We start from the raw sequence: 21,615 nt of genomic DNA, 5'->3' as shown, positions 1-21,615 counted from the left end.
AAAACGGAGCGGGCTGAGGCCGGCTCGCAGACACGCTCCCGCGAGCGGGCGGTTACCGGTTACAGCCGGCAGCACCCCAGGGCCGCTCGGGCTGCCGGCGGGCGCGAGCAGAACGGCGCGGAGCCGCACGACGCGGAGCCGAGCGCCGGCCCGCGGGCTGACGGCGTGCGGCTCCCACCCCGTCCCGGGAGCGGCTCCGCCCCGGCGGAGGCTGCAGTGCGGCCCGGCCCCTTCCGGCGGCGCGGGGCGGCGGGGCGGGATGGCGGCGCCCGAGGCCGAGGCGGCGGGGGGTCGGCAGCGCGCGCTGGGCGCCTACTCACCCGTGGACTACATGAGCATCACCAGCTTCCCCCGGCTGCCCGAGGAGGAGGCGGGCGGCGCCGCCGAGGGCGGCCTCCGCGCCCGGAAGGAGGAGGACGCGTTCCTGGGCGAGCAGGACACGGGTGAGGGGCGGCGGCCCGGCCCCGGCCCCGCATGCTCCCGGCCCCGCCGCGCCCGCGTCCCGGGACCCCCGCGCTGGAGGGCGGCCCTCTCGACCCGCCCGTCCGTCCGCGGTCTCCCCGGCGGCCGCCCCCTCCCCCCCGCCCAGCCCCGCCGGCGGCGCTGCCCCACGGCCGCCCTTCGGAGCCGCCTCGTGTCGTCCCCTCGTCCCGCGGGGCTCCGTCACGCCGCGGCTCTGCGTTGTTCATCCTCCGCTCGTTTCCACGTTCCGCATTCCCACCGCAAACGCGCTGGAGCTGCCCTGACAGCCGCGCCAGCAGCAGGCGCGAGGGGTTTTGCGAGGAGCCGGCGCTCCATCGTGACAGATGCATGGCTTTAATAAAGTCAGGTGTTCTTTTTATGCTTGTGAAAACCTTTTGCCTTTTTATTTTATTTTATTACTTTCTTGTAAATAGTCAGTCCTGTTTTTTTCTCCTCCATTTCATGTTTCTGCAAGCGACAGAATCTATCACTGCATGAGGTCCCCAGAGACCCCACCACCAGGTGGTTTCCACCCCAAGTTCTTCCTTGTGTGCACCCTGGGCCACAGTTCATTGCCACAAGGCTGCGCTGTCCCCAGGGCCTGCTCCCAGCCTGGCCAGTGGCTCACAGGAAGGTTTGACTGTGAGGACTGATGCCTGCTCACAAATGGACCCACAGCCCAAGTGCACGCTGCTCCTGGGCCGCTCTGTAGCCTGCAGATGGACGTCAGCCCTGCTCACACCTTGTCTGTGGCTTCATTGTGCTGTGAACTGAGTGCAGTTTCCATCGTCTGTTGCCATCCCATTCCCCACAGCACCCCAGTGCCTTTGGATGTGGTGAGGTGAAGTTTGGCAGGAGCAGTGCCAAATCTCTCCTTTTGCATGGGGGGCACTAGCAGAGATTTGTGTGGAGGTCCCGTTGGTTGTGTGTCTCCACCACATCCCCAGGTGCCACCTGGAAGAGCTGCATGAGTCTCCTGTGCTGCTACGTGGAGCCTCACACTCATCTGACACTGTGTGTGTGTCTTGCAAAAACCATCCATGCTTCTTCATATCACTTAATCTGCCAGGCTCCTGGGGCAGGGAATCCAGACCTTTGGGTTCTGCAGCACAGAAGGCATTGCTAACCGGTGTCCCTGTAGTGCTGGTGGGCACAGAGTAACCACCTCAGGGGATTGCAGTGTCCCCACCTGCAAGCAGCTCTGGCCTCTGCTGTCCCCACCACAGCACATCCAGAGCTGAGGTGGGCCTTTGTCCCCACAGTGCTGGTCTCCACATAAAACCAGGTCTCCTTCACGGCTTCTCTGAGAGTCAGGTGGGGTCTGAGGGCCAAGGAGGGTGAATGTTGGTGCTGGGGCATTCTGTGACTGGACCAACCCCCTGCACCGCATCATGGCCATGCTGTCCCAGCATAGCACTGCGGCCATGCAAGCTGAGCAATTGCCCAAGGTCCTGTGGGACATCTGTGACACCCCTCAAAAGGTTTTCCCTCCACCCACACCAGGAACACCACTGCATGCTGCAGCCCTGCCCGCTTGGACCTGCTCACCTGGGAGCTCTTGGCTTGGAGCGGTACGGTGCCTGGTAGGGATGGGAATGCGGTGATGCCCAGGGTGCTGAGCCAGCCTACCCCTCAGAGCTGATGTGAGCCAAGAGCCCAGGCATTTCTCAGACCTTTTGATCATCCTGAGCTTTGCTTGCTGCCAAGCAAAACTTTCCCATTGTGTTCACCACCACGAGGCTGAGCATTCAGCACCCTGCTGGATCTCAGTGAGCCTCACCAGCCAGAGGAAGGGAGAGACTCACACAGAGCCTTCTCTGCAGCCAGGGCTGGGGGACCTGCAGAGGTCCCATTTGCAGGCTTGCTCTTTTCTGTTCTCACTTCATCAAGAGTCAGTGGATGTGTTTCCTGTGCCTAAGTCTGTTTTGCTAAGGTACTCCAGATATGTCTGCTGCCTTTCTAAGTTGGAATATTCAGTTCTGCTGCATTTCTGAGACCTGTTTGCAAGTCAGCACTGTGTTAGAACCCATCGAAACAGGGCAGTAATCATGGGTCTGGCCCTAAAGAATGGTGCGTGGGGAAAAATTCAGCTTTTTCTGCCTCTTAATCTCCAGGAAAGTAATCTTTGGATAGCTTGAGCTAAAGGAAGTGAACAATAAAACAACCTGGAGTGGCACCTGAGCCGGAAAGTCTATTGAGAGCTCATACCAATGGGGAAAATAATAAGCCCTGCTGGATGCGGCATGGTGTAACACTAGTGCCAGGTAAACTGCGCAACAGGAGCCCCGTGTTGCTCAATTGCTAATTCTTATTGTCTCCTTGCTGCCCACAAAGACCCAGACTCCTTCCTGAAGTCCGCGCGCCTGCAGCGCCTGCCCTCGTCCTCCTCGGAGATGGGCAGCCAGGATGCGTCCCCCCTGCGAGAGACCAGCAAGGACCCCTTCTCTGCAGACTGCAGCTGCCGGCAGGACGGGCTGACCGTCATCATCACTGCCTGCCTCACCTTCGCCACAGGGGTCACGGTGGCCTTGATCATGCAGATCTACTTTGGAGACCCTCAGGTAAGAAGAAGGAGGGTTTGCAGCATGCCGTGGGTTTCGGACAGGGATAAGCACGTTCCCTCACCTCCCTTCTTGCCAGCAGATTGGCCCTAGAAGCATCAGTGAGAACCCGGTGCTGAGTATGCAACCCTACCCACAACTGCCTGAAAGCTTTCCCTGCTTTTTTTTTTTTCCCCTGCTGTGTGCCCAGTGGTGTCCAAGCTGGGTGTGAATACTTTCTGACGGCAGTTCTCTGAGCGGCAGAGGCAGCTCTCCCACAACTCCACCTGCAGAGTTTTAGGGATCCTCATGTGAGAGCCCGTCTCTGGAAGGCTCCATGCAGGGGAATTGCTGAGATCGGAACCACACCTCCTGCTGACCCCTCATGTGGGGTGGTGCAAAGCAGATACAGTGTGGTCATGGGATCCCACCATCTCCTGGAGAGATGTGCTGCAGAACATTTCCTGCCGCAGCCTGAATCAGCCACGAGGCACCCTGTGGTCACGGCCGCCATCGCCACGTCCCACACAGCAGGGCTGAGCTGGCTGCACATTCAGGAATGGGAGAGCTTTGCTCTTTTCAATTTCTTGCACTCTTAATGGCACTCAGATTGCAGCTCCTCGCAGGCGAGAGCTGGGCAATCCTCTCTCCATTGGCAGCTCTTCCAGCGTGGGGCTGTGGTGACGGATGCTGCCCGCTGCACAGCACTGGGCGTCGAGGTGCTCAGCAAGCAGGGCTCCTCGGTGGACGCAGCCATCGCATCAGTGCTCTGCGCAGGAGTGGTGAACCCCCACACCTCAGGCATTGGCGGGTAGGTGCCAGCTGCTCCCGTGTGTCCTCCTAGCAGGGTCCGGCCCCACAGCGAGGGACATAGATCCCTGTAACTACAGTAGCAGCTGCCAGGAAAGTTCCAGACATGGGCTGGAGAGGGCTCTTGTGTGCAGCTGAGCCCCTGTGCAGGGTGCCAGAAGCTGGCAGCACTCAGGCTTTGGCTCGCTGCAGATATCCACACTTCTCTGGCTAGGCTCTTCTCCTCACCAGCTGGAGCCCAACCTCCATCCCAGCTGGCCCCATCTCCCCTCTGCTCCCAGTGTCCCTGAGCTACAGGAGGTGCAGGACATTGCACAAACCCAGCCCACAGCACCTCCAGGCTGGGCAAGATATTGCTCCGTTTTAAGTAAACCCTTTTTTGTTGCAAACCAGTCAGGCTTAGAAGGAAAATTCCACGCAGTCCAACCTGGTGGTGGAACAGGGCCAGCAGCCCTCTGGCCATGCTGGCAGGCACTGACCAGCTTCATCCCTGATGAGGATCTGCTCTTTGCATGGCCTTCATGGCAATGGTGGCAGTGGGGACAGCCGATGCCATGACTGACCCCGTCCTCACCACAGGGGTGGGGTGATGCTGGTCCATGACATCCGGAAGAACCAGAGCCAGGTGATCGACTTCCGTGAGGTGGCTCCATTGGGCATCCCGCCGGACAGCGATCTGCTGAAGGACAGCAAGGTGAGGGGCCCTCCAGCAGGACCGGTAGGCTGGGGCCCTCTCGTTGGCCTTTCAGTGTGAAAGAGGCCCAGGGAAGTGACAGGAGGCTGCCATGGGAGGCCCAGGGCCCTGTGAGCATGGGGAGCCAAGGGAAACCCTCCCGCACCACCTCCAGAAGACCTGGAGCCTGCAGGGCACAGAGAGCAGAGAGGCTGGTTGGGGCAGGGGCAGGGAGTGAGGCAACTTCTGGCAGTGGTGATCTGGGAGAACAAATGTGCCATAAGGGAGCAAGGTCCCACGTCATTCAGATGGGTTATTTCTCCTGACCAAATTGGACTGACACTGGGATGAAGTTTCCTCATTCCTTCCGAAGACTTGTTTCCTAATTTAGTGTCTTGCCACAGAGCTCTTCCACTTTCCTTAGAGACCAAACACTTTCTGTGAGCATTACTCTCAGCTCCTCGACTAGCAGCCAGGGGCCCTGTATTTCACTCTTCTTTTTCACCTTTCCCTTTCTGCAGCCAGGTTTGCTCGTGGGGGTGCCAGGCACGCTGCAAGGCATGCACCGGGCACACCAGCTGCATGGCAGGTAAGAGCCCACCCTGTACACACTGTGCCCCAGGCTCCCTCACAGCCGCTCTCCATCAGAGTATGCCCTCAGCCACCAGTCAAAGCCATCAGCTAACAGGTTCTCAGAGGCTCATGCTGAAAAATGCACCGAAGTTTTGGTGCTTTATTTAACAAAAGAATTCAGCTAGGTCGGGTTTTCAGCACAGTGGAGTTCTTTCACATGCTCTCCAAGGAGATGGACAATTAATGTTCTTAGAAACATGTGAATAACATTTTCATGCATTCTCAGCTCTCTCTTTAGCTGGATCCTGAGAAATGCAGTTGTGCTTGATGCCCTGCTAGAGCACTGAGAGAGGGAGTCTGAATAGCTTGCTCAGGGATGTGACATTTTGCTCCAGAGGTGCCCATTTCCCTATCTTTGCACTGATGTTTTCCTCTGGGGTACATCATGAAACCTGCTTGAAAGAAACAACCCACTAAAAGCCCCGTGCTTGTTTTGGCCTCTGCTAGCCCTGAGCCCAGCTTGCTGAGAGCTTGTCTGCCCCACCAATCCACATTGGCACATGTCTCCTTGGCTGCCCTCCTTTTGCAGGCTCCCCTGGTCACAGCTGCTGGGCCTCGTGGCTGCCGTTGCCCAGGATGGATTTAACATCACGCACGACTTGGGTGAGCACATGCTGGGGAGCTGAGGTGGCACACAGCACAAAGGAGCCCACTGTGATGGCGGCTTCTTGCAGGGCTTGAGACAGGTCACGTGGTTGTGCGTGGGAAATCAGAGTGCCTTGGATCTGGGAATGGGTGGTGGAGGGAGCAAGACAAAGCAGGGGTCTGCAAGAGGTGTACAGTGACAGCAAACCTGGAGCCCTTTGTCAGGGCAGTGAGAAGGTGGCAGAATTTCTTTGGATTTCCTTCCCAGCTGCAGCAGGGCTGTGATCCATCCCTTGCATTCTGGCTCTCTGGTTTGGAAGAGACAGCAGCAAGATCCCAGGTCCCCTGCACATTCATGCATCCTGGGGTTTCTGGATGTCCCTCTCTGCCCCTCTCCTTCTCTCCCACAGCCAAAGCTGTGAGTGAGCTTAAAGACCTGAACTGCTCTGACAAGTTTCGGGAGACCTTCCTGCCGGATGGCCAGCCTTTGTTGCCTGGCATGTTTGTGAGGCGCCTGGACCTCGCAGCTGTCTTGGAGCTAGTGGGAGCAGAAGGGACTTCAGCCTTCTACAGTGGAAACTTGAGCCGGGAGATCATCTCTGAGGTGAGCCCTGTCTGCTAGCTACTCCTGTTGCTAGTTGTGCTCTCAAAATATAGCAATGGCGGACAAAGCAAAAAACAACCCAACCTGCTCTGGCCACAGTGACAGCTATACAAATTTTCACTAGTGTGCTAAGAGTCCTTTCATGTAGACAGTGCTGGAAATCTACTTTTATACCTAGGTAGCTGCAGTCAGGATGGCTGGTGGCACCATTTTTCCTGGCTACCGTTCTTCACGTGATGCTCCTTCAGTGTATTTTCAGTAGTCTGGGATGGGTTTATTCAGCTCAATCCTTAGATAGGAGCTGTGTGTTAGGAAACCTTCTCTGCTGCTTCACATGGACAACCGCAGAGGCAGAGAATGAGGAATAGGAAGAGTCCCAGGCTGGTGATTCAAGGAACCCCAACTCTGGGGCTGCACCACAAAGAGCCCAGCAAGCTCTGGGATCAGGTGTTCTATTCCAGGTTTAGTTACAGAGCAAAGTGCTGGCTTCCCACATCAGCTTCACAGTGTTTATTGTTTCAGTGAAGGGAGGGGTGGAAAATCACCCAAGCACACAGCCCTTTGTTTCAGTCCTGAGGTGGGAATGCACAGAGTAGTGCTCTCCAGGGAATGATCTGAATACGGTAACACCTGTACCGTGACTAAGAGCGTTACTTGCGCCAGGGGACTTTTAAGGCCAGCAGAGTGCTGTCATGATGGCCTAACTCATCTCCATCGTAATTCAAGCACTGAGGACCTGCAGTGGAGGGAATTACCCACCTTTACTGAATACATGAAAATTACCAACCCAGGGAAAAAGCATAATGGGAAGACCAAGGGTACAGCAATCCCCCTTATCACCTGCTACAGTTAAAATAGGGTGGAAATCGGGAACTAAAGATTTCTCTTGATGGAAATCTGCTGCACCCAGTGTCCTTCCTGGCAGTATTCGTACACTTCATAGCCTTTAGTGTATTCATCCTTGCCACCCAGAGAAGGCTGCAGGGCAGTGCTCATCCCCTCCTGGTGGGTAGGCTGAACTGCAGGCAGCCATGGTGTGGCGTTTTGAAGATGAGCTGCAGAGCTTTCCAGTGCTGGTGAACGGTTTGCCAAGCCACCAACGCCATGAAAGTACACATTTTCAGGGGATCCTATAGAACGTGGCTCAGGGGTCTCATGTCAGTTGCTTAGCAACACAGAGATTGCTCACCCAGGCCAGCAGGAGCCTCGACCCAGCTTTCTCAGCGTGCGCTGCCTTGCTCTCCTACTCAGGTCCAAAACTATGGAGGAGTCTTGGAGGAGGAAGACTTCAGCAATTACAGTGTTACAGTGGAGAGTCCCGTCCACACGATCTACCGAGGTAAGCACTGCTGCCTGACCCACTGCCATGCACTTCACCTGATAGGAGGTGACAGTGTAACACATCTGCAGAAAAGCCCTCCAGGGACTTTCCTGCAGTTACCTACTGCAATTGATGCACCTGGAGGTTTCTTCTCTTCACAGGTCATCTTGTTTTGAGTCCCCCCCCTCCACATGCAGGTCCTGCTCTGATCACAGCACTGAATATCCTCGAGGGCTTTAACATCACAAATCTAGCACCCAGGGGGAACATCTTGCACTGGATTGCAGAGGTAAGAGGAGAGTCAGCATTTGGCTGACTTTGTTGTGCTGCTAGAGAATGATTCATTTATTCCTTGATTGTACAAAAGTGTTTGTAGGTGATTCTCAGAGGAGAATGAGCAAATAGACTGCTAAGGTGTAAATCTGAGCTGTGCTGCAGCCTCAGATAGGTGCAGATGCTGGAGCCCCCTGCTCAGCTGAACTCTTTCTAGCTTAAGCAGAGCTTTTTTGGGAGACCAGATTGTGGCTTTTGCCCACTTCCTGTATGTCAGAATGACCCTACAGCATCTAATGGTATCCCACTGATTTCTTCCACCTTTTATGCTACAGAGGCTTTTGTAGAGGACAGCTTGCACAGCACAGGAAAGTTACTGCCTTAGCAAAAATACAGCAAATGGGGGTGTTACATGCTGCTGGAACTATGAAGAGGCTGAGAAGGATGACTCAGAAAAGTTATTTTGAGTACTCTTCAGGGAACTTTAAATGGATCTGTTTGTGCTGCATTTACACCTGACAAAGAGTTTCATTCACTAGTTATCATGTCACAGGTGAGGAGCAGCAGCCTCTAGATAAAGGGCATTCACTTCAGGACACAAGTAATCCTGATTTCTCAGGATTGCAAAGCTGATCACACTGCTGAGATTCAGTGCTAAATCATCCCTGGGGCAGCAATGACCAAGATGTCTTTAACCAGAGCCCACGGGCTTGACATATGCTCTGCTTGCTCTTGCAAGCTCCTCAATGGCCACCAAGCTGCTTGTACATCCTACTTATGCTATGGTGGTCATGGTTTCATGGAAACACCACCTTGTCCAGAAGTTAATCATGCTCTGAATTATATATCACGAGATAAAGTATGGCATTTCAAGACTGGTTGTTGATGAGCGGTGCGTATCAAAATGGAAATGAGCCCTTTTGAAACTTGAATGAAAATGGCATGACCTGAAAACTGGCAGTCTTGTGCCATCCTAGAGGAAACAGCAAGCCCAGGACCCATTTTCCCACTGGGATTTGGTGTGATCTCTTCTGTTGTGGTGACCATTTAGGAGCAGAAAGAAAGAAATAGAATGAAAGTTGCATGCTGGCAATCCTGTCTGCCAGCTGGCAATACTGCTGAACCATAGCTGGGCTAAGCCAGCTGGAAAACACTGCCTGGAAGGTGGAACGTATACAAGTACTACTTGATACACTTGCCTCTTCCTGCATGCAGTTTGCCATGAAAATCTGACCCCCTTTGATCCCCACGCCCACGTGTGGCAGCCCTTTTCACTGAGGCAGACGTTTGAGTTCATGGGCTTTGGACAACATGCTGGAAGAGCAGGTACCTCCTGTTTGGAGTATCAGAAGTGATATTTCCAATACCACCTAAGTGATGTCCTGTGTCTCCTTCTTTGTGTGTTTGATTTAGACATTAAAAATCGCTCTGAGTCTAGCTAGCAACTTGGGAGACCCATCCGACGATGCATCCATTGTTCGCGCTGCAGAAGGCATGCTGAGGTAGGTCTGAGGCTGATGGGCACGTTGGTGGTTGCAAGGTGTGTGGTTTGAGTATCATTCCTGCATTTCCTCTTTCCTGCACACAAGGAAACCTGAGTTTTTTCCATTTCTATTTTACTGAGGAAAGCTCAGTCCTCATGCTCACCCTCCCACGAGGATCACAGCTGATGCCACAGGCTGTGGAGATGAAACATAGGATGTCCTCACACAGAGGTCCTGCTTACTGTTGAGGGCTCCTCCTGCTTTCTGATCTCCCTAAGTTTTCCATCTCTGGGGTCAGACAGGCTGCCTTTGCAGCACACCCAGAGGCGTGGGAGCAGCCAGACCTGGGACTGCAGCCCAGCTTCCTGCAGAGCCAGGTGCAACCACAGCGGGTGGACAGAGCTGGCTCTGCCAGTGCTCTCAGAGCGCTCTGCCAGTGGCGGCTCCTCTCATCTCCCAGGGTGGAGTCCATGTCCACGGGTAGAGCCCAGGATGTTGGTGGCTGTGGCAGAGCCACCTCGTCTCCTTCTGCTGGCTGAGCGGGGTGGTTCCCTGCCTGCAGTGCCAGGCTCCACCGTGAAGCGATCCTGCAGCTGTGTAAATGAACCCCCCACCAAGAGACCAAGAGATACCTGGCCCCCTGCGCTCATCTCCTTCTTTTCTCCTTCCCTTCCTCACCGCTGAAGTAAATCAGAGGCTGATTCCCTGCGCCAGCTGATAAATGAGTCCCAGCCCTTCTCATTGGATCTCCGCCTGCCTCACTTCTCTGTGGAGAGCGGAGCCGCTGCCAGCCAGGTTCTCGTCATGGGACCCGATGACTTCATTGTCGCAGTCGTAAGGTAAAGGATTTACTTCACAACGCTCTCAGAGGATGGGAGCAGGAAGAAGCAAGCAGGTTCAGCAGGGCAGGACAGAGCCAGACCTGGGTTGCTGTCAGATGGAGCGGGAGCTTTGCTCCCGCACAACCCAGCCCAGAGCTGTGGTGTTCAGCATGCTGGGCTGGCCCATGTTCTTCCTCCAGAAACCCTGAAGGGGAGCGACTGCACTTTCCTAGGCAAGACCTGTAGCCACGTGAGGATTTTGTGTGGATCCTTACTGTAAGAATGGCATTCCCAAAGTCCCCGGCCCCGTGGGGCTGCTCCAACACTTAGTCCTGCAACAGGAGGAGTGCAGAAGCTGGGGTGGAGCTGAGAAGGCCCCGAGGTGCTGCTCCACACTGTGCAGCTCTACCAGCTCTATCCATGGCTCTCACGAGCCTTGACTGGCCTCGCTCTGCTCCCTAGAGAGGCTACAGATGCATTCAGCAGCCTGGAGGCAGACCCACCGCTGGGGGGGAATCCTTGAACACAGGGAGGGACTGATCCTCTGTCACCCACATGGTTACAGTGCCTGTCTCTAAATACATGGAGAGTTCTGCTGTGCACATCTTAAAAAACCGTGGCAGACTCTGTCAAGCCAAAACGGGACAGAAAATTGCATGACTGAAGGCCTCGATGTGCACACTGTGAAGAATTGTATGAGATTTCTTCTCATTTCTTTTCAGTTCTTTGAATCGCCCATTTGGTAGTGGAATAATGACAGCCTCTGGAGTGCTCCTGAACAGCCAGATGTTGGACTTCTCCTGGCAAAACAAAACAACAAACCACTCCATTCCCAGGCCGGTAATGAACAGCACAACAAATTCTCTATTTGAGCTGCCTGCACTATCCTTATTAATTGCAATCCCATCTCCACAGTGGTGAGATTATTTGGTGGCTTATTAATAACTTACAGAGAGCTGTCTATAGAAAGCTCCTATCTTTTCACTATATGAAATGCTGAGATAGAGTAAGCAGGAAGCTACATGTGCATTAGTTATCACTATAATGTGGTGTTGCCACAGCATAGCACAGCTGTGTGTCGCAGGTAGCTATTTTTCCTGTAGCCCAGATGCACTTTGGAGCAATTGTCCTCTGGGGACTTCAATTAATAACTCATTATGAATTACTGCTCTGCAGATTTTAAGGTAATAAATGGTAGAAGAAAAATCTTCAGGTCTTAGAAAGAAACAATTACAGACCAGTACTGGTAGCATCTAGCACTGCCTTGTTGATTCTTCTTACCATGTATTGAAAAACTGTCCCAGTTTTCTATGTTGGTACATTAGGAGTTGGTAAATGGCTCTGTATATCTTCTGTAAGACAGCTTTGAGAGCATGAAACAGGCTGGGTCCTGTTAACTTCAGAGAGCATGATGGCAGCAGTGACAATAACAGCCTTTAAAACTGCACAGGTGCAATTGCTGGCTCCAGCAGAAGGAGTAAGAAGTTAACCTGCACAACTCCTTGCTGAATGTTTTTGGTACATCTTTCCTGCAGCAAAATCTCATCCAGCCTCGGAAACGGCCCCTGTCTTTCTTGTTGCCCACCATCGTGAGGCCATCGGAGGGGATGTGCGGAACGTACCTGAGTCTGGGAGCTAACAGTGGGGACAAAGCCTTGAGCGGCATCGTTCAGGTCAGTGCTGTGTCTGGGTGCCCACCTCCTCATGGAGCTGCTGAGCAGTACTGAGCAGGGTCCCATGTTGCAGCACAAACTGTCCATCCTGATGTTCTAGGCTGTGTGCCTCTGTGCGTGTAGCTCCTTTTACCTTATGAAAAATGCATTTTGGTGTGTCCAGACTAAGTTCTACCCTGCTCAGCGTTCACTACATACTGGGGAGCTCCTCATAATTTATTATTTGTAACTGAGTGAAGCATGTGCCAGTAGCTTCATTATTTGTGCAACAGTACCATATTATTAAAAATAAATTTGGTTCCTCTCTTCCTTATCTCTTGGAAGGCATCATTCAGGGCAAAATTAAAGCCAACCATTGCTTCCTTATGCTTTGTTAGAAGTCACATGCTGATATTTTGGCATAAAGAAATCATTTTTAGAGATTATGTCATGTTCCAGACTAACAACTCTCCTAATTTAGCAGGAACTGTGTGACAGATTGCCCACGTGAGCCTGAAATGTACCACTTTTCCAACAATATATAGGCTGTATTTCAAGGTTCTCTTCACGTTGTGAAGACCTGCATTAGTTCATGCAGTTTGGCAAAAAGTTTGCGTTCTTCTTTGCCTGCCGCATTTGCAGATGTTGGAGCTACAAATAAGAAGGATGCTCAGGAAGCTCACTTTTCCTATTCTCTTTACGTTTTCATTATTTGGGGTCTTTTATTCTCTTGCAGGTCTTGGTAAACGTGTTAGCGTTCAACAAGAATCTGAGTGAAAGTTTGTCTCTTGGTCGTCTTCACCCACAGCTTCAGTCCAACACCTTGCAGGTTGACAGTGAGTATGGGCAGAGGGTGCGGTGCGGCCCGCGAGTCCGGCGTGTGTAGGAGAGTGGCAGCACTTCCTTGGGATGCTGCCATGGAAATGTGACAGCCCAGTGCACGGCTCACCAGGCCGCAGGATCCTTGGTTTGGAGGTTTGGGGCAGACAGAAAGTGGCAGCCTTGCTTCTTGAAAGCTTGGGGACCGTGCCGAGCCATGCTGTCGTTTGGGGAGTGCTCCCTCGCCTCCCCACCACCGCCTGTCCAAATTCTTGTAGGTTCTTCTCTGTCCCAGCCCACCTCCTAGCAGCAGTTTTGTCCCTTTCCTGAAAACCTTTCAGCCGATATGACATCACTGTGGATATCCAAATGAAAAAATATCACAATCTTATTTTCACTCAAACAGATCCCAAAAGCTAGGAAATATTCACACACGTTATTACTGCTCCCATAAATACTTTTCTTTCACTTTCCATTCTCGAATCCCAACAGATGGGGAGCAGGCAAGGCGCAGGACAAGGCTGTGATCTTAGTGCTGGAAATTCAGCATCAGTGCTGAGGCAGTGGAAACTTCACTGTCAGCTCTTGTCCTTGTTACTGAAGTCTTAGTCTATTTGGTGTTTTTCACAAAGATCCATATCTTACCAGAGTGAACCGTAAGTGAATTTTGGTTCTCATTGCACACACAAAAAATAGCAAACTTTCTAGTCCTTCCTATTCAGGAGGAAAATGTAAAAACGGCTGTGAAGTGTGTCCCACAAGCTGGAAAACTAAAATGTAATTAAAACAAATCCAGAACTTCAGAAAGTCCTAATTTGTAGATTTGGATGTTCAATATCAACAAGGTTGTGTTAAGATACATCTACAGTGCTTAAATCACTATGGTGTTTCTGTGAGTCTGCTGGATTTGTCCATCTGCTTCCCCTGCGCTGTGTCCTCAGGCACTCCTATTTATATGGAAATTAAAAAATGCCAAATAAACAAAATAAGAGCAGAAGAGCAAACAGCCCGAGGTTTATCACATTCTAATCAACAAAGTTTGTCATTTGCCAGCTTGTGTTGTTTCGAGTTGCTTTGCATCTCATTTTGAGGACTGGCTGTTAATGCTGTTATTTGTAACAGAGCTCTTCAGAGCAAAGACTGCCCTTTTTTCCCGTAAACAGAGTCACTAGGATGGGTGCCAGCAATGTCTTTTTCCCTTTTCAAAGAGGACAGTTTTCCACAGTTTTCCATATTTAAATGATATTCTGGATCTTCTCCTTTCCTCCCCTGCACAGAGCATTGCCCAACACTGAGCAGCCTTTGCTGCTGAGGGTGTGCTTGGGGCAGTGCAGGCTGGACCTCCTCAGCCTCAGCCTCCTCACCCCATCTTGGACACCTCCTCAAGAGGCCACAGGCAGTTTCATACACTCTGAAGATCCCAACAGGGTTAAGACAGAGCTCTGCATCGAAGGCAGCAGTGGTTTCAGTTACAAAGCCCTCTTTTAAAATCCCTACAGGTGAATTTTCTGAAGAAGATATTGAATGTCTCGTAGCCAGGGGCCATGAAGTGGATAAAGTCAAAGTGCTCTCCCTGGTCCATGGGGCCAGGAGAACCAACAGTTTCATCATCGGCCTGAAGGACCCCAGGAGCATGGATGCTGCTGGAGCCACAATATTGTAGCACCTCTCAGACAACTTATTCACTGAACAAGGCTTTAGACACAACCCCAGTGATGTGCATGTTCTGAAATGGTCCCCTCCTGCTCCCCAGAGTGGGATCACTGCATACACACACATACATCTTCATCGCTGAGCAGACGTCCTGCGTTCCCTACCCAGGATGGCACAGGAGGTGTTAATGGTGCCGGCACAACATCCCTCTGATGTTTTTTTCTTTTAAAATAATTCGATTTGCAAGCAGCTCTGTCACTGCTATAGGATCACAGGGAGTTTTTCTTTTGGCACCATCTTATCATTCATTCCAGCCTTTTCAAAAGCCCAGCTCTAGCCAACTGCACGATTTTAGTGAGCAGCAACATTAGCAAAGGAAACAGTGACAGTAAAAAACAGCTGCTGATAATACTGTAATCTTCATCTCCTTTTCTTTCCCAAATTCATTATTTGCCTCTTCTGTGAATCAGCAGTTAATGCAGCCTAATGTAGTGTTTGTAGGTGCCTGTAGCTGGAATATCAGGGCATCCTTTAATGTTGTGTGTGGGCTGGCTGGCTTTTGCCAGCATGCAGCCTCCTGTGTTAGATCCTTTTCTCACATCCCTGGAAACCTTGAATTTTTGGAGTATTTTGAATCACTTCTCTGTGCAGACACATTGGAGTCTGACTTTGAACCAGTCTGCCTCTTCACTGGCAAACGAGGACCCCAAATTCACTGCTGTTGTTCCCAAAAGAAGCTGTCCCACCATGCATTTTGTAACAAAAACAATGGTTTTCAACTTTTAACAACTGGTGGACCCCCCCCAGTAATTTTCTTACAGTTTTCTGGCCTCTGCAGAGATTTTAAGCTTAGTGATAATGGGTTTATTTTTCTTTGATACTTTTTGGAAATATCTTCAAAGTACTCTGCAGGCTTGTAAGAATCCACAGAGCACAGACTGAAAACTGCATGGAAACAGTGTAGGTAGATTCGGGGCTTTCCTTACACGGCCTTGTCTCAGCCTGCTGTGAAAGCCTAAGTTGTATAGTCCCTACAGAGAGGCTTAGGGTTTTCTGCATGCTAAATTCACGCCTGTACTTCAGCTCTGGTGGCTCTATTGGAAAAGCTGTGGAGAGAGAAAGGGTCCAATGCAAAGCAAAGACCACTGAGATAATTTTCTGTCTGTAACAAGAAATACAGAATATAAGAATACCTCTGCATTTCTTGTCTGAAAGAGAATGGAGAAAATACCACATCTGTTTGCTGCACCATTGAATTCAGTCCACGCTGGAATGTTTCCGTCTATTTTTTTAACTAACAAGTTAGAGAGAAACCCTTGGCCGTAAAAAATTCTGGAATCAGATACATTTCCACAGCAATGCTTTCCTTCACATTGCAAATATGCCAATGGCTGCTGCAGGCATTCCACTCGTGTGCTGCCTGTGGCTGCCTCAGCGTGCCCCTTGGTGACACAGCTGCCCCAGCCTTCCTGCTGAGGAGCCCCACAGACACTGCTCCACATGTAGGGCTGTGCCCACACAGGCTGGCACAGGGCGCAGGGAGCACGCAGGGTGCTTGGAGGTGGTCAGGAAACTACCAGAGAGAATTGGATTAATTGTTCCTGACACCTACCGGCCGAGTGTCCCAAAGCATCTTACAGTAGGTCTGGCACATTTTGCTGTGGAAGGAGAGGGGTGCTTTTCTGCTTTGCTGAAATGCGGCCAGCCAGGAGGCAGCCACTGGCAGACATCAACGCCAACAGTTCTTTCTGTTAGGAAACACAGAATCATAGAATGGCCTGAGTTGAGGAGGAGCACAGTGACCATCCAGTTCCAACCCCTGCTACGTGCAGGTCGCCAACCAGCAGACCAGGCTGCCCAGAGCCACATCCAGCCTGGCCTTGAATGCCTGTGGGGACGGGGCATCCCTCTGGCCACATCCGTGGCCTCAGCCAAGAGATGGAAAAATTATGTGTTACCTTTGGGAAGTTGTGTCTCTGTCACCAAACTGCCCCTATGGCAAGAGCAGGCTTTCCTCATCAGAAGGACCTCGGCTCATTTATTTTTCTGTCACAGGCACTAGAAATGGCACTGCCCAAAGCTGGAGCATTCATAAAACATATGGTGTCTTGGAGCTGGCCTCTCCAGGTCAGACAGCAAGGAGAGCATATGTTTGTGTGCATTGAATCACAGGTGAAAATTTGGGAGTTTCTGGTAAAGGACAACAGTGATCTGTGCCTCAGACATGGCATGGTATGAGCACAGCTCAAAGCGGTCAGATGCTACAATACTTAGCATGGAATACTGCAGAACACTTTGAAAGAACATTCCTTTTTATTCCTTCAATTCCTTTCACAAAGTCACTTCTGATGCCAAAAACTGTATTCATTTGTGAACTGGAGGCTCTGGTTTTGAATTGAAATGGGCTTATATGTCCCAAGGTGTGATTTCAGAGCAATTATTCAGAACCTTAAAATAAAGCACGTTCCTAAGTGCCCTCCTGTCTCTCTGGCTTATGTTCCAAAAAATACTGTTTAGTATTAGAAGACGCTTTGAATTATTCACCATTTCCTCCTTTTAAAAATGGCAGCAGTGTCACACAGCTATATTCAGTACTGAATCCTCTAATCAGCTAATTGGTCCCGTGTCTCTGGTACTGCAAGTCAATCCGTTGTGATGAGACCTAATGAACTTAGTTTGTGGCACCAATAAACACCTGATGTTTCCATATGTATGGCTGAGACAGACATTGTGAAATAAAGGGCCACATTCTGGAGACGTGTGTGCGCAGTGTCTGCACTGATTTCAAGCCAGCTATTGCAGACATCTAACTACCCTGAAGCAGAATTCTCCCAAAAGTTATACATCCAAGTGTCTGAGATGCTCAAAACACAAAGTATGAATTATAGGATGGCTGAGAAAAACAATAAGGAAAATAAGAATAAAAATAACAAAGATAATAATGATAAAAAATAAGATATGCCTTTGTCAAATATAACTACTGTGGTCTTGAAAGCCATCTGTGTGTATCTGCCCCCGTTTGCTTTGCTCTCCACTAACATGCACAGTTTTTTTACATTGGGATAAGCTGAAAACGGGGCCTGGCATTAAGTGTCAGCTCAGTTAGGCAGAGATTTCTCACAAAGGCTCAATGCCATTCATGAGTGCAGTTATCAAGCACTGCTTTGCTAGCTGCAGATACCTCTGTCTGCCTATGTGTGTCAAGCCCAGACCAGTGCATGTAAAGGCCTAAAGGATAGACAAGGCTGAGGTCGGCATCTGGGACCAGGGATGCTCTGGGCCCTGTTGCAGTGCAGTTCTGTTCACCTCATTTTCCTGCGGGGTGCCTGGACATGAGGACAGGCTGGAGCCTGTGCTGCTCCCATCAGCTCCCACCAAAGGAAACACTGCTGAGCTCTGTGGGGTGGTCAGAGTCGCGCTGCTGGTGGTGCCTGTTGTGGGGAAGGGCTGGAGAGCTGAACCTCCCTGCTGCCCAAACCCCGTGTGCCCCAGGGCTGGGGGCTGCGAGGGGCCCGCAGGGCAGAGCAGCCATAGGCAGGGCAGGAGGCTCTGGTCCCCAACCCTAGGAGTGGAAATCTCACCCTGCCCTGTGCAGTGCTGCCGGCTTCTGCCTGAGGGTCCCCCAGACCCTTTTCTCTTTTGTGAACAACAATACTTATTATGTGTCAAAAACGCTGTGGATTTTGCAAAGTTTTAGGAAGAGTAGAAGGTGGAGTGGGAAGGGCTCTTGCAGCACATGGATGATTTTATAGCAGCAGCCTGGAAAAGAGTGATACTTCAGTGATAGACATCTATCTGTGTGTTGGCCAGAGAAGGGAGAGCTCCAGCAGACAGAGTCAACCGCCAGAGGGGCAGGGATCTGATAGAAGCCAAAGAGACCAGCGTGCAGGGCAGAGGGCACGGCAGGGCTGGAGAACCAAAGCACGCTGCCCACGAAGGGCCCTCCAGTGGCCAGAGCATCTTTAGATGCAGATGGTCGGGAGTTGAGCCTGCTGCCCAGCACACAGCCCTGTGTGACCACAGCTGCTTGCCAGTCTGGCCCTTCCTACTGGTTTCAATCCACGGGGACTGGCCCCGAGCTTTCCACAAAGGCACGGAGATGCCAACAGCCAAGTACCCCCACCCTACCAACCAGCACTGCAGCCGACTGCCCACCTCTCTGTCACCACACTCACAAATTAACCAAATCCTAAATAGCTACAGACTGGGATCAAAAGTAGGTACAAGGACAGCATGGCAGGTCTTCTCTCTAAGTGAGCCCTATGCCAGTATTAGAAGAGAAATCATTCCATCCAAGTCAACATTTAAGTTTAGGGAATCTAAAACTAGCCATGAGTACACCTTTTCTATACAGCATTTTTCCTTTTAAAATACTGCCATATAGGAATGTATAACCATAATCTTGCCAGTCTGGCCTGAAAACCTCCTGGTCCCGCTCATGGTGTGCAGAGGCCAGCTTTACTACACTTGTGGTAGAGTAATTTCTACTCTTTGATAGAATGGGATTAATCTTGACTGTGTTTGTGCCAATCCTGGACTTTTTAAAGTGCGCAGAAGCATAAGATAAAAAGCCACCAGAAGTGGCGTTATGAAGCTCCATAAGGCTGTGCAAGGCAGTGAGCTGCTGGTGAAAGAAGGGCTTTTTGCAGATCCTGGGTGACCAGCACACAGCCTCCCAGCTCCAGGTAAGAAAGTTACAGCACTCGGGCAGCCAGAGCAAACCTTGACAAGACGCACCACTACTGCACCGCCTGAAATCTCAGCTTTGGGAGAACAATGCTCTATTTGTCATTGCGTGCTGTAGTTTACAAGATGTGCCCTGTGTTCATATAGATAAAATAAAGCAAGGGGAAAAAAACAAAACAAAAAACCAAAAAACAAGGATGATCATCTAATTTTTAACGAGGACAAACAGTGGGATTTGGAGGGGGATTTTTGAGAAGAGCGTTCTGATCGGTGTGCTGGGTAGCAGAACACATTCTGGGGAAGATCAAGCTGATAAGGGGAGAAAGTTAAACATATGTGGGTAAAGAAGTGCCTCCTTGTACAGAAGAAATTATGGAGATGAGGAAGGAAGGCAGGTACTTCTCAGATACTGAACAAGACTCTCAGCTTCCTCTTGCTTCCAGCTCTAAAGACATGAGCAGAGTAAGACAAAGACAAACACTTCATGTGAAAGGCTTCTGGCAAGCAGAAACTCCCTGGCAGAAAACCAAATGTGCCACTGCTCTTTGCTGCCAACATGAGGCTGGTGCGCCATCTCACCTCCTGACACTTCTGAGGAACTTACCAGGATCTGGGAGAGTTTCTTCCCTGCGACTCTGACTCACAAGGCTTCAGGCTGGGAAGTGAGCTCTGGGACATAGGTGTACCCCAGTACTCCGGGACATTACCCTGCCACATGCTGGCCCAGCATCATGGTAATGTCCCAGAGGGAATCCCAAGCCGCCAGCGCACCTGCAAGCCATGCTGCAGGCTGTGCCTCCCCCAGCCCCGTTCTTCACAACTCTTTGCCCCCATGTTTCTTCCCAGACCTCTGTGTGCCTCCCATGAAGGGAGAGACAGCACGAGGGCTGTGCAGGGAGCTCCCACACCTCAGGCACCGGGGCAGACATGCATGGAGAGAGGCACGAGCAGAAAAACCCTTTAGCAAAGAATTGCTGAACACTGGTCCTTCAGCAGGGAGTGTTTGAGCTGCCAATGCTGCATAAACAAACAGCCTGCTTGCAGCTTTCTACACACCAAAAATACTTGGTGTAAACATTGGTCATACAATAACAGCGGTGGTTTGTTTTCTCATGGAATGGATTCATATGTTCATTTATAAAAATCCCTTTTTTTTTTTTTTTTTTTTTTTGTCAGCTCTAGCAACAAATGAGAAGTGGGACAGCTGCATTTAAAAGCTTTTGCAAAATAAATGTTTCCTCTTTTCATGCCATTGCTGTGGGTATCAGGGCTGTGCCTGTGGCTGCACCCAGCAGTGAGCTGGGGGCTGTGCACCCCTGGGAGCACAGCAGGACCTGCCCACATTGCTGTGCCAACTGTACGGACTTCTGAAGGACCAAAGGCTGTATTTTCACAATGGACTTCTGATTATTTTACTGGCCTTACACAGCAACTGCCATGCGCTTCTTTTGTTTACCAGCAGAAGATGGTTGCTTTTCAATGAAAGCAGAGACTGGCAGAAGAAAATCTGACGTTTCTGCAGCAGCACTGATGTAGTATGACCTCAGCATTCCCCATGTGCACTCAGGTTTGCAGGATATGACGTGAACTCCTGTGGGTCTCTGTGGGAATACAAGAAAAACTGTTCAGAGCAGCCGCTGTGGAGCAAGATTAACAGCATGAGAACCAAGGACACCTCTAGAAGAAAGAATGTCTGATGGCTCTGATTGGAGAAGCGCCTGTGTGAACGGTTGAAGAGTGTTTGTAGAATGCTCTGCTGGCATGTAAAGGTGGATGGGGAAGTTGTAAAGGTGGGTGGGAAAGCTAAAAAAAGAAAACTTGTGAAGGTATGTAAGTGATGTGAGAACTCGTAATAAACAATTTGGATCGTTCACATCTGAGACCGTGCATCAGATACTGCAGACCTCAGTGCCCCGCGTGATGAATCCTGCCAAACAGCCCCCGTGTGCCCCTTGCTCTTCTCAGGGACCAAGCACTGTCTGTTATTCCAAAGTGTCATCACGTTCTAGTAGTGTTCCACGCGGGTCCTTCGCAGTTGGGTTTCTACGACTCCATCCAGGAAAGCGCTTTCCTCCTAGCCGCGCAGGGCCTCGCTCCCACCGCTGAGCGCCGTGCTGCTGGAGTGGAGCGGAGCTGAGCCGAGCTGAGCTGCTGCTTCGGCCACAGAGCCAGGGGCCGCACAGCACCTCGGCGGCCGCCCCGGTCCCGGTCGCCTTTTAAAGCGGGTTCCCCAGAGCAGTTCGTACGGGAAGACACCCGGGCGGGTCTAGGTATTTCCAGACAAGGAGGCTCCGCCTGCCATCCACCAGGCCGCGCAAGGCTCCGGCACCCTGACAGACGTTTCTTCACCGGCGGCGGCCGGTGCGGGCCAGCGGCTCCGGGCAAAGATGGCGGCCGCTCCCCGGAGCGCCCCGCGGGCAGCGGGCCGGGCTGCGGCAGCGCCGCGGGCGGGAAGGCGCCGAGGTCCCGCGGACCCCTCGCGGAAGGCAGATCTCCGCCGCCGGCAGCGGCGGGGCGGCGACGAAGGGGAGCGGCGACGAAGGAGAGCGGCGACGGCAGATCGGGGAGCCGCCCCGGGCCCGCGCAGCGGAGCCCCCCC

At 51.6% G+C, this 21,615-nt stretch overlaps 1 protein-coding gene and 1 long non-coding RNA gene across 2 annotated transcripts; one reads left to right on the top strand and one right to left on the bottom strand.

Annotated features, from left to right (window-relative positions):
• The first annotated feature begins 259 nt into the window (after positions 1-259).
• On the top strand, positions 260-16,152 carry GGT7 (gamma-glutamyltransferase 7). The gene is made up of 15 exons (XM_042834484.1): positions 260-443; positions 2,797-3,023; positions 3,662-3,813; positions 4,392-4,506; positions 5,007-5,074; positions 5,648-5,721; positions 6,114-6,307; positions 7,559-7,646; positions 7,790-7,917; positions 9,315-9,403; positions 10,072-10,224; positions 10,929-11,046; positions 11,742-11,879; positions 12,595-12,694; positions 14,177-16,152. Exons 1-15 carry the CDS (start codon positions 260-262, stop codon positions 14,338-14,340), a joined length of 1,992 nt encoding a protein of 663 aa, XP_042690418.1. The 3' UTR covers positions 14,341-16,152.
• A 472-nt stretch (positions 16,153-16,624) lies between these two features.
• LOC122168847 lies at positions 16,625-21,390 on the bottom strand. The gene is made up of 2 exons (XR_006171409.1): positions 20,921-21,390; positions 16,625-20,617 (listed from the first exon to the last, which is right to left on the bottom strand). It is a non-coding gene; the product is annotated as an uncharacterized LOC122168847 (long non-coding RNA).
• Between the last annotated feature and the right edge of the window lie 225 nt (positions 21,391-21,615).

The sequence above is a fragment of the Centrocercus urophasianus genome, unplaced genomic scaffold, assembly GCF_019232065.1.
Source record: "Centrocercus urophasianus isolate 14NV4802_14NV808 unplaced genomic scaffold, USGS_Curo_1.0 seq_466, whole genome shotgun sequence".
NCBI classification, from domain to species: Eukaryota; Metazoa; Chordata; class Aves; order Galliformes; family Phasianidae; genus Centrocercus; species Centrocercus urophasianus.
This window is presented reverse-complemented; position numbering and strand designations above follow the sequence as displayed.

Bases quoted from the DNA above. Each gene is read 5' to 3' on its own strand.
- GGT7 (XM_042834484.1), top strand. From the start codon at position 260: ATGGCGGCGCCCGAGGCCGAGGCGGCGGGGGGTCGGCAGCGCGCGCTG. The intron at 4,507-5,006 runs GTGAGGGGCCCT...CCCTTTCTGCAG, and splicing joins ATCTGCTGAAGGACAGCAAG to CCAGGTTTGCTCGTGGGGGT. The intron at 9,404-10,071 runs GTAGGTCTGAGG...TCACCGCTGAAG, and splicing joins GCTGCAGAAGGCATGCTGAG to TAAATCAGAGGCTGATTCCC.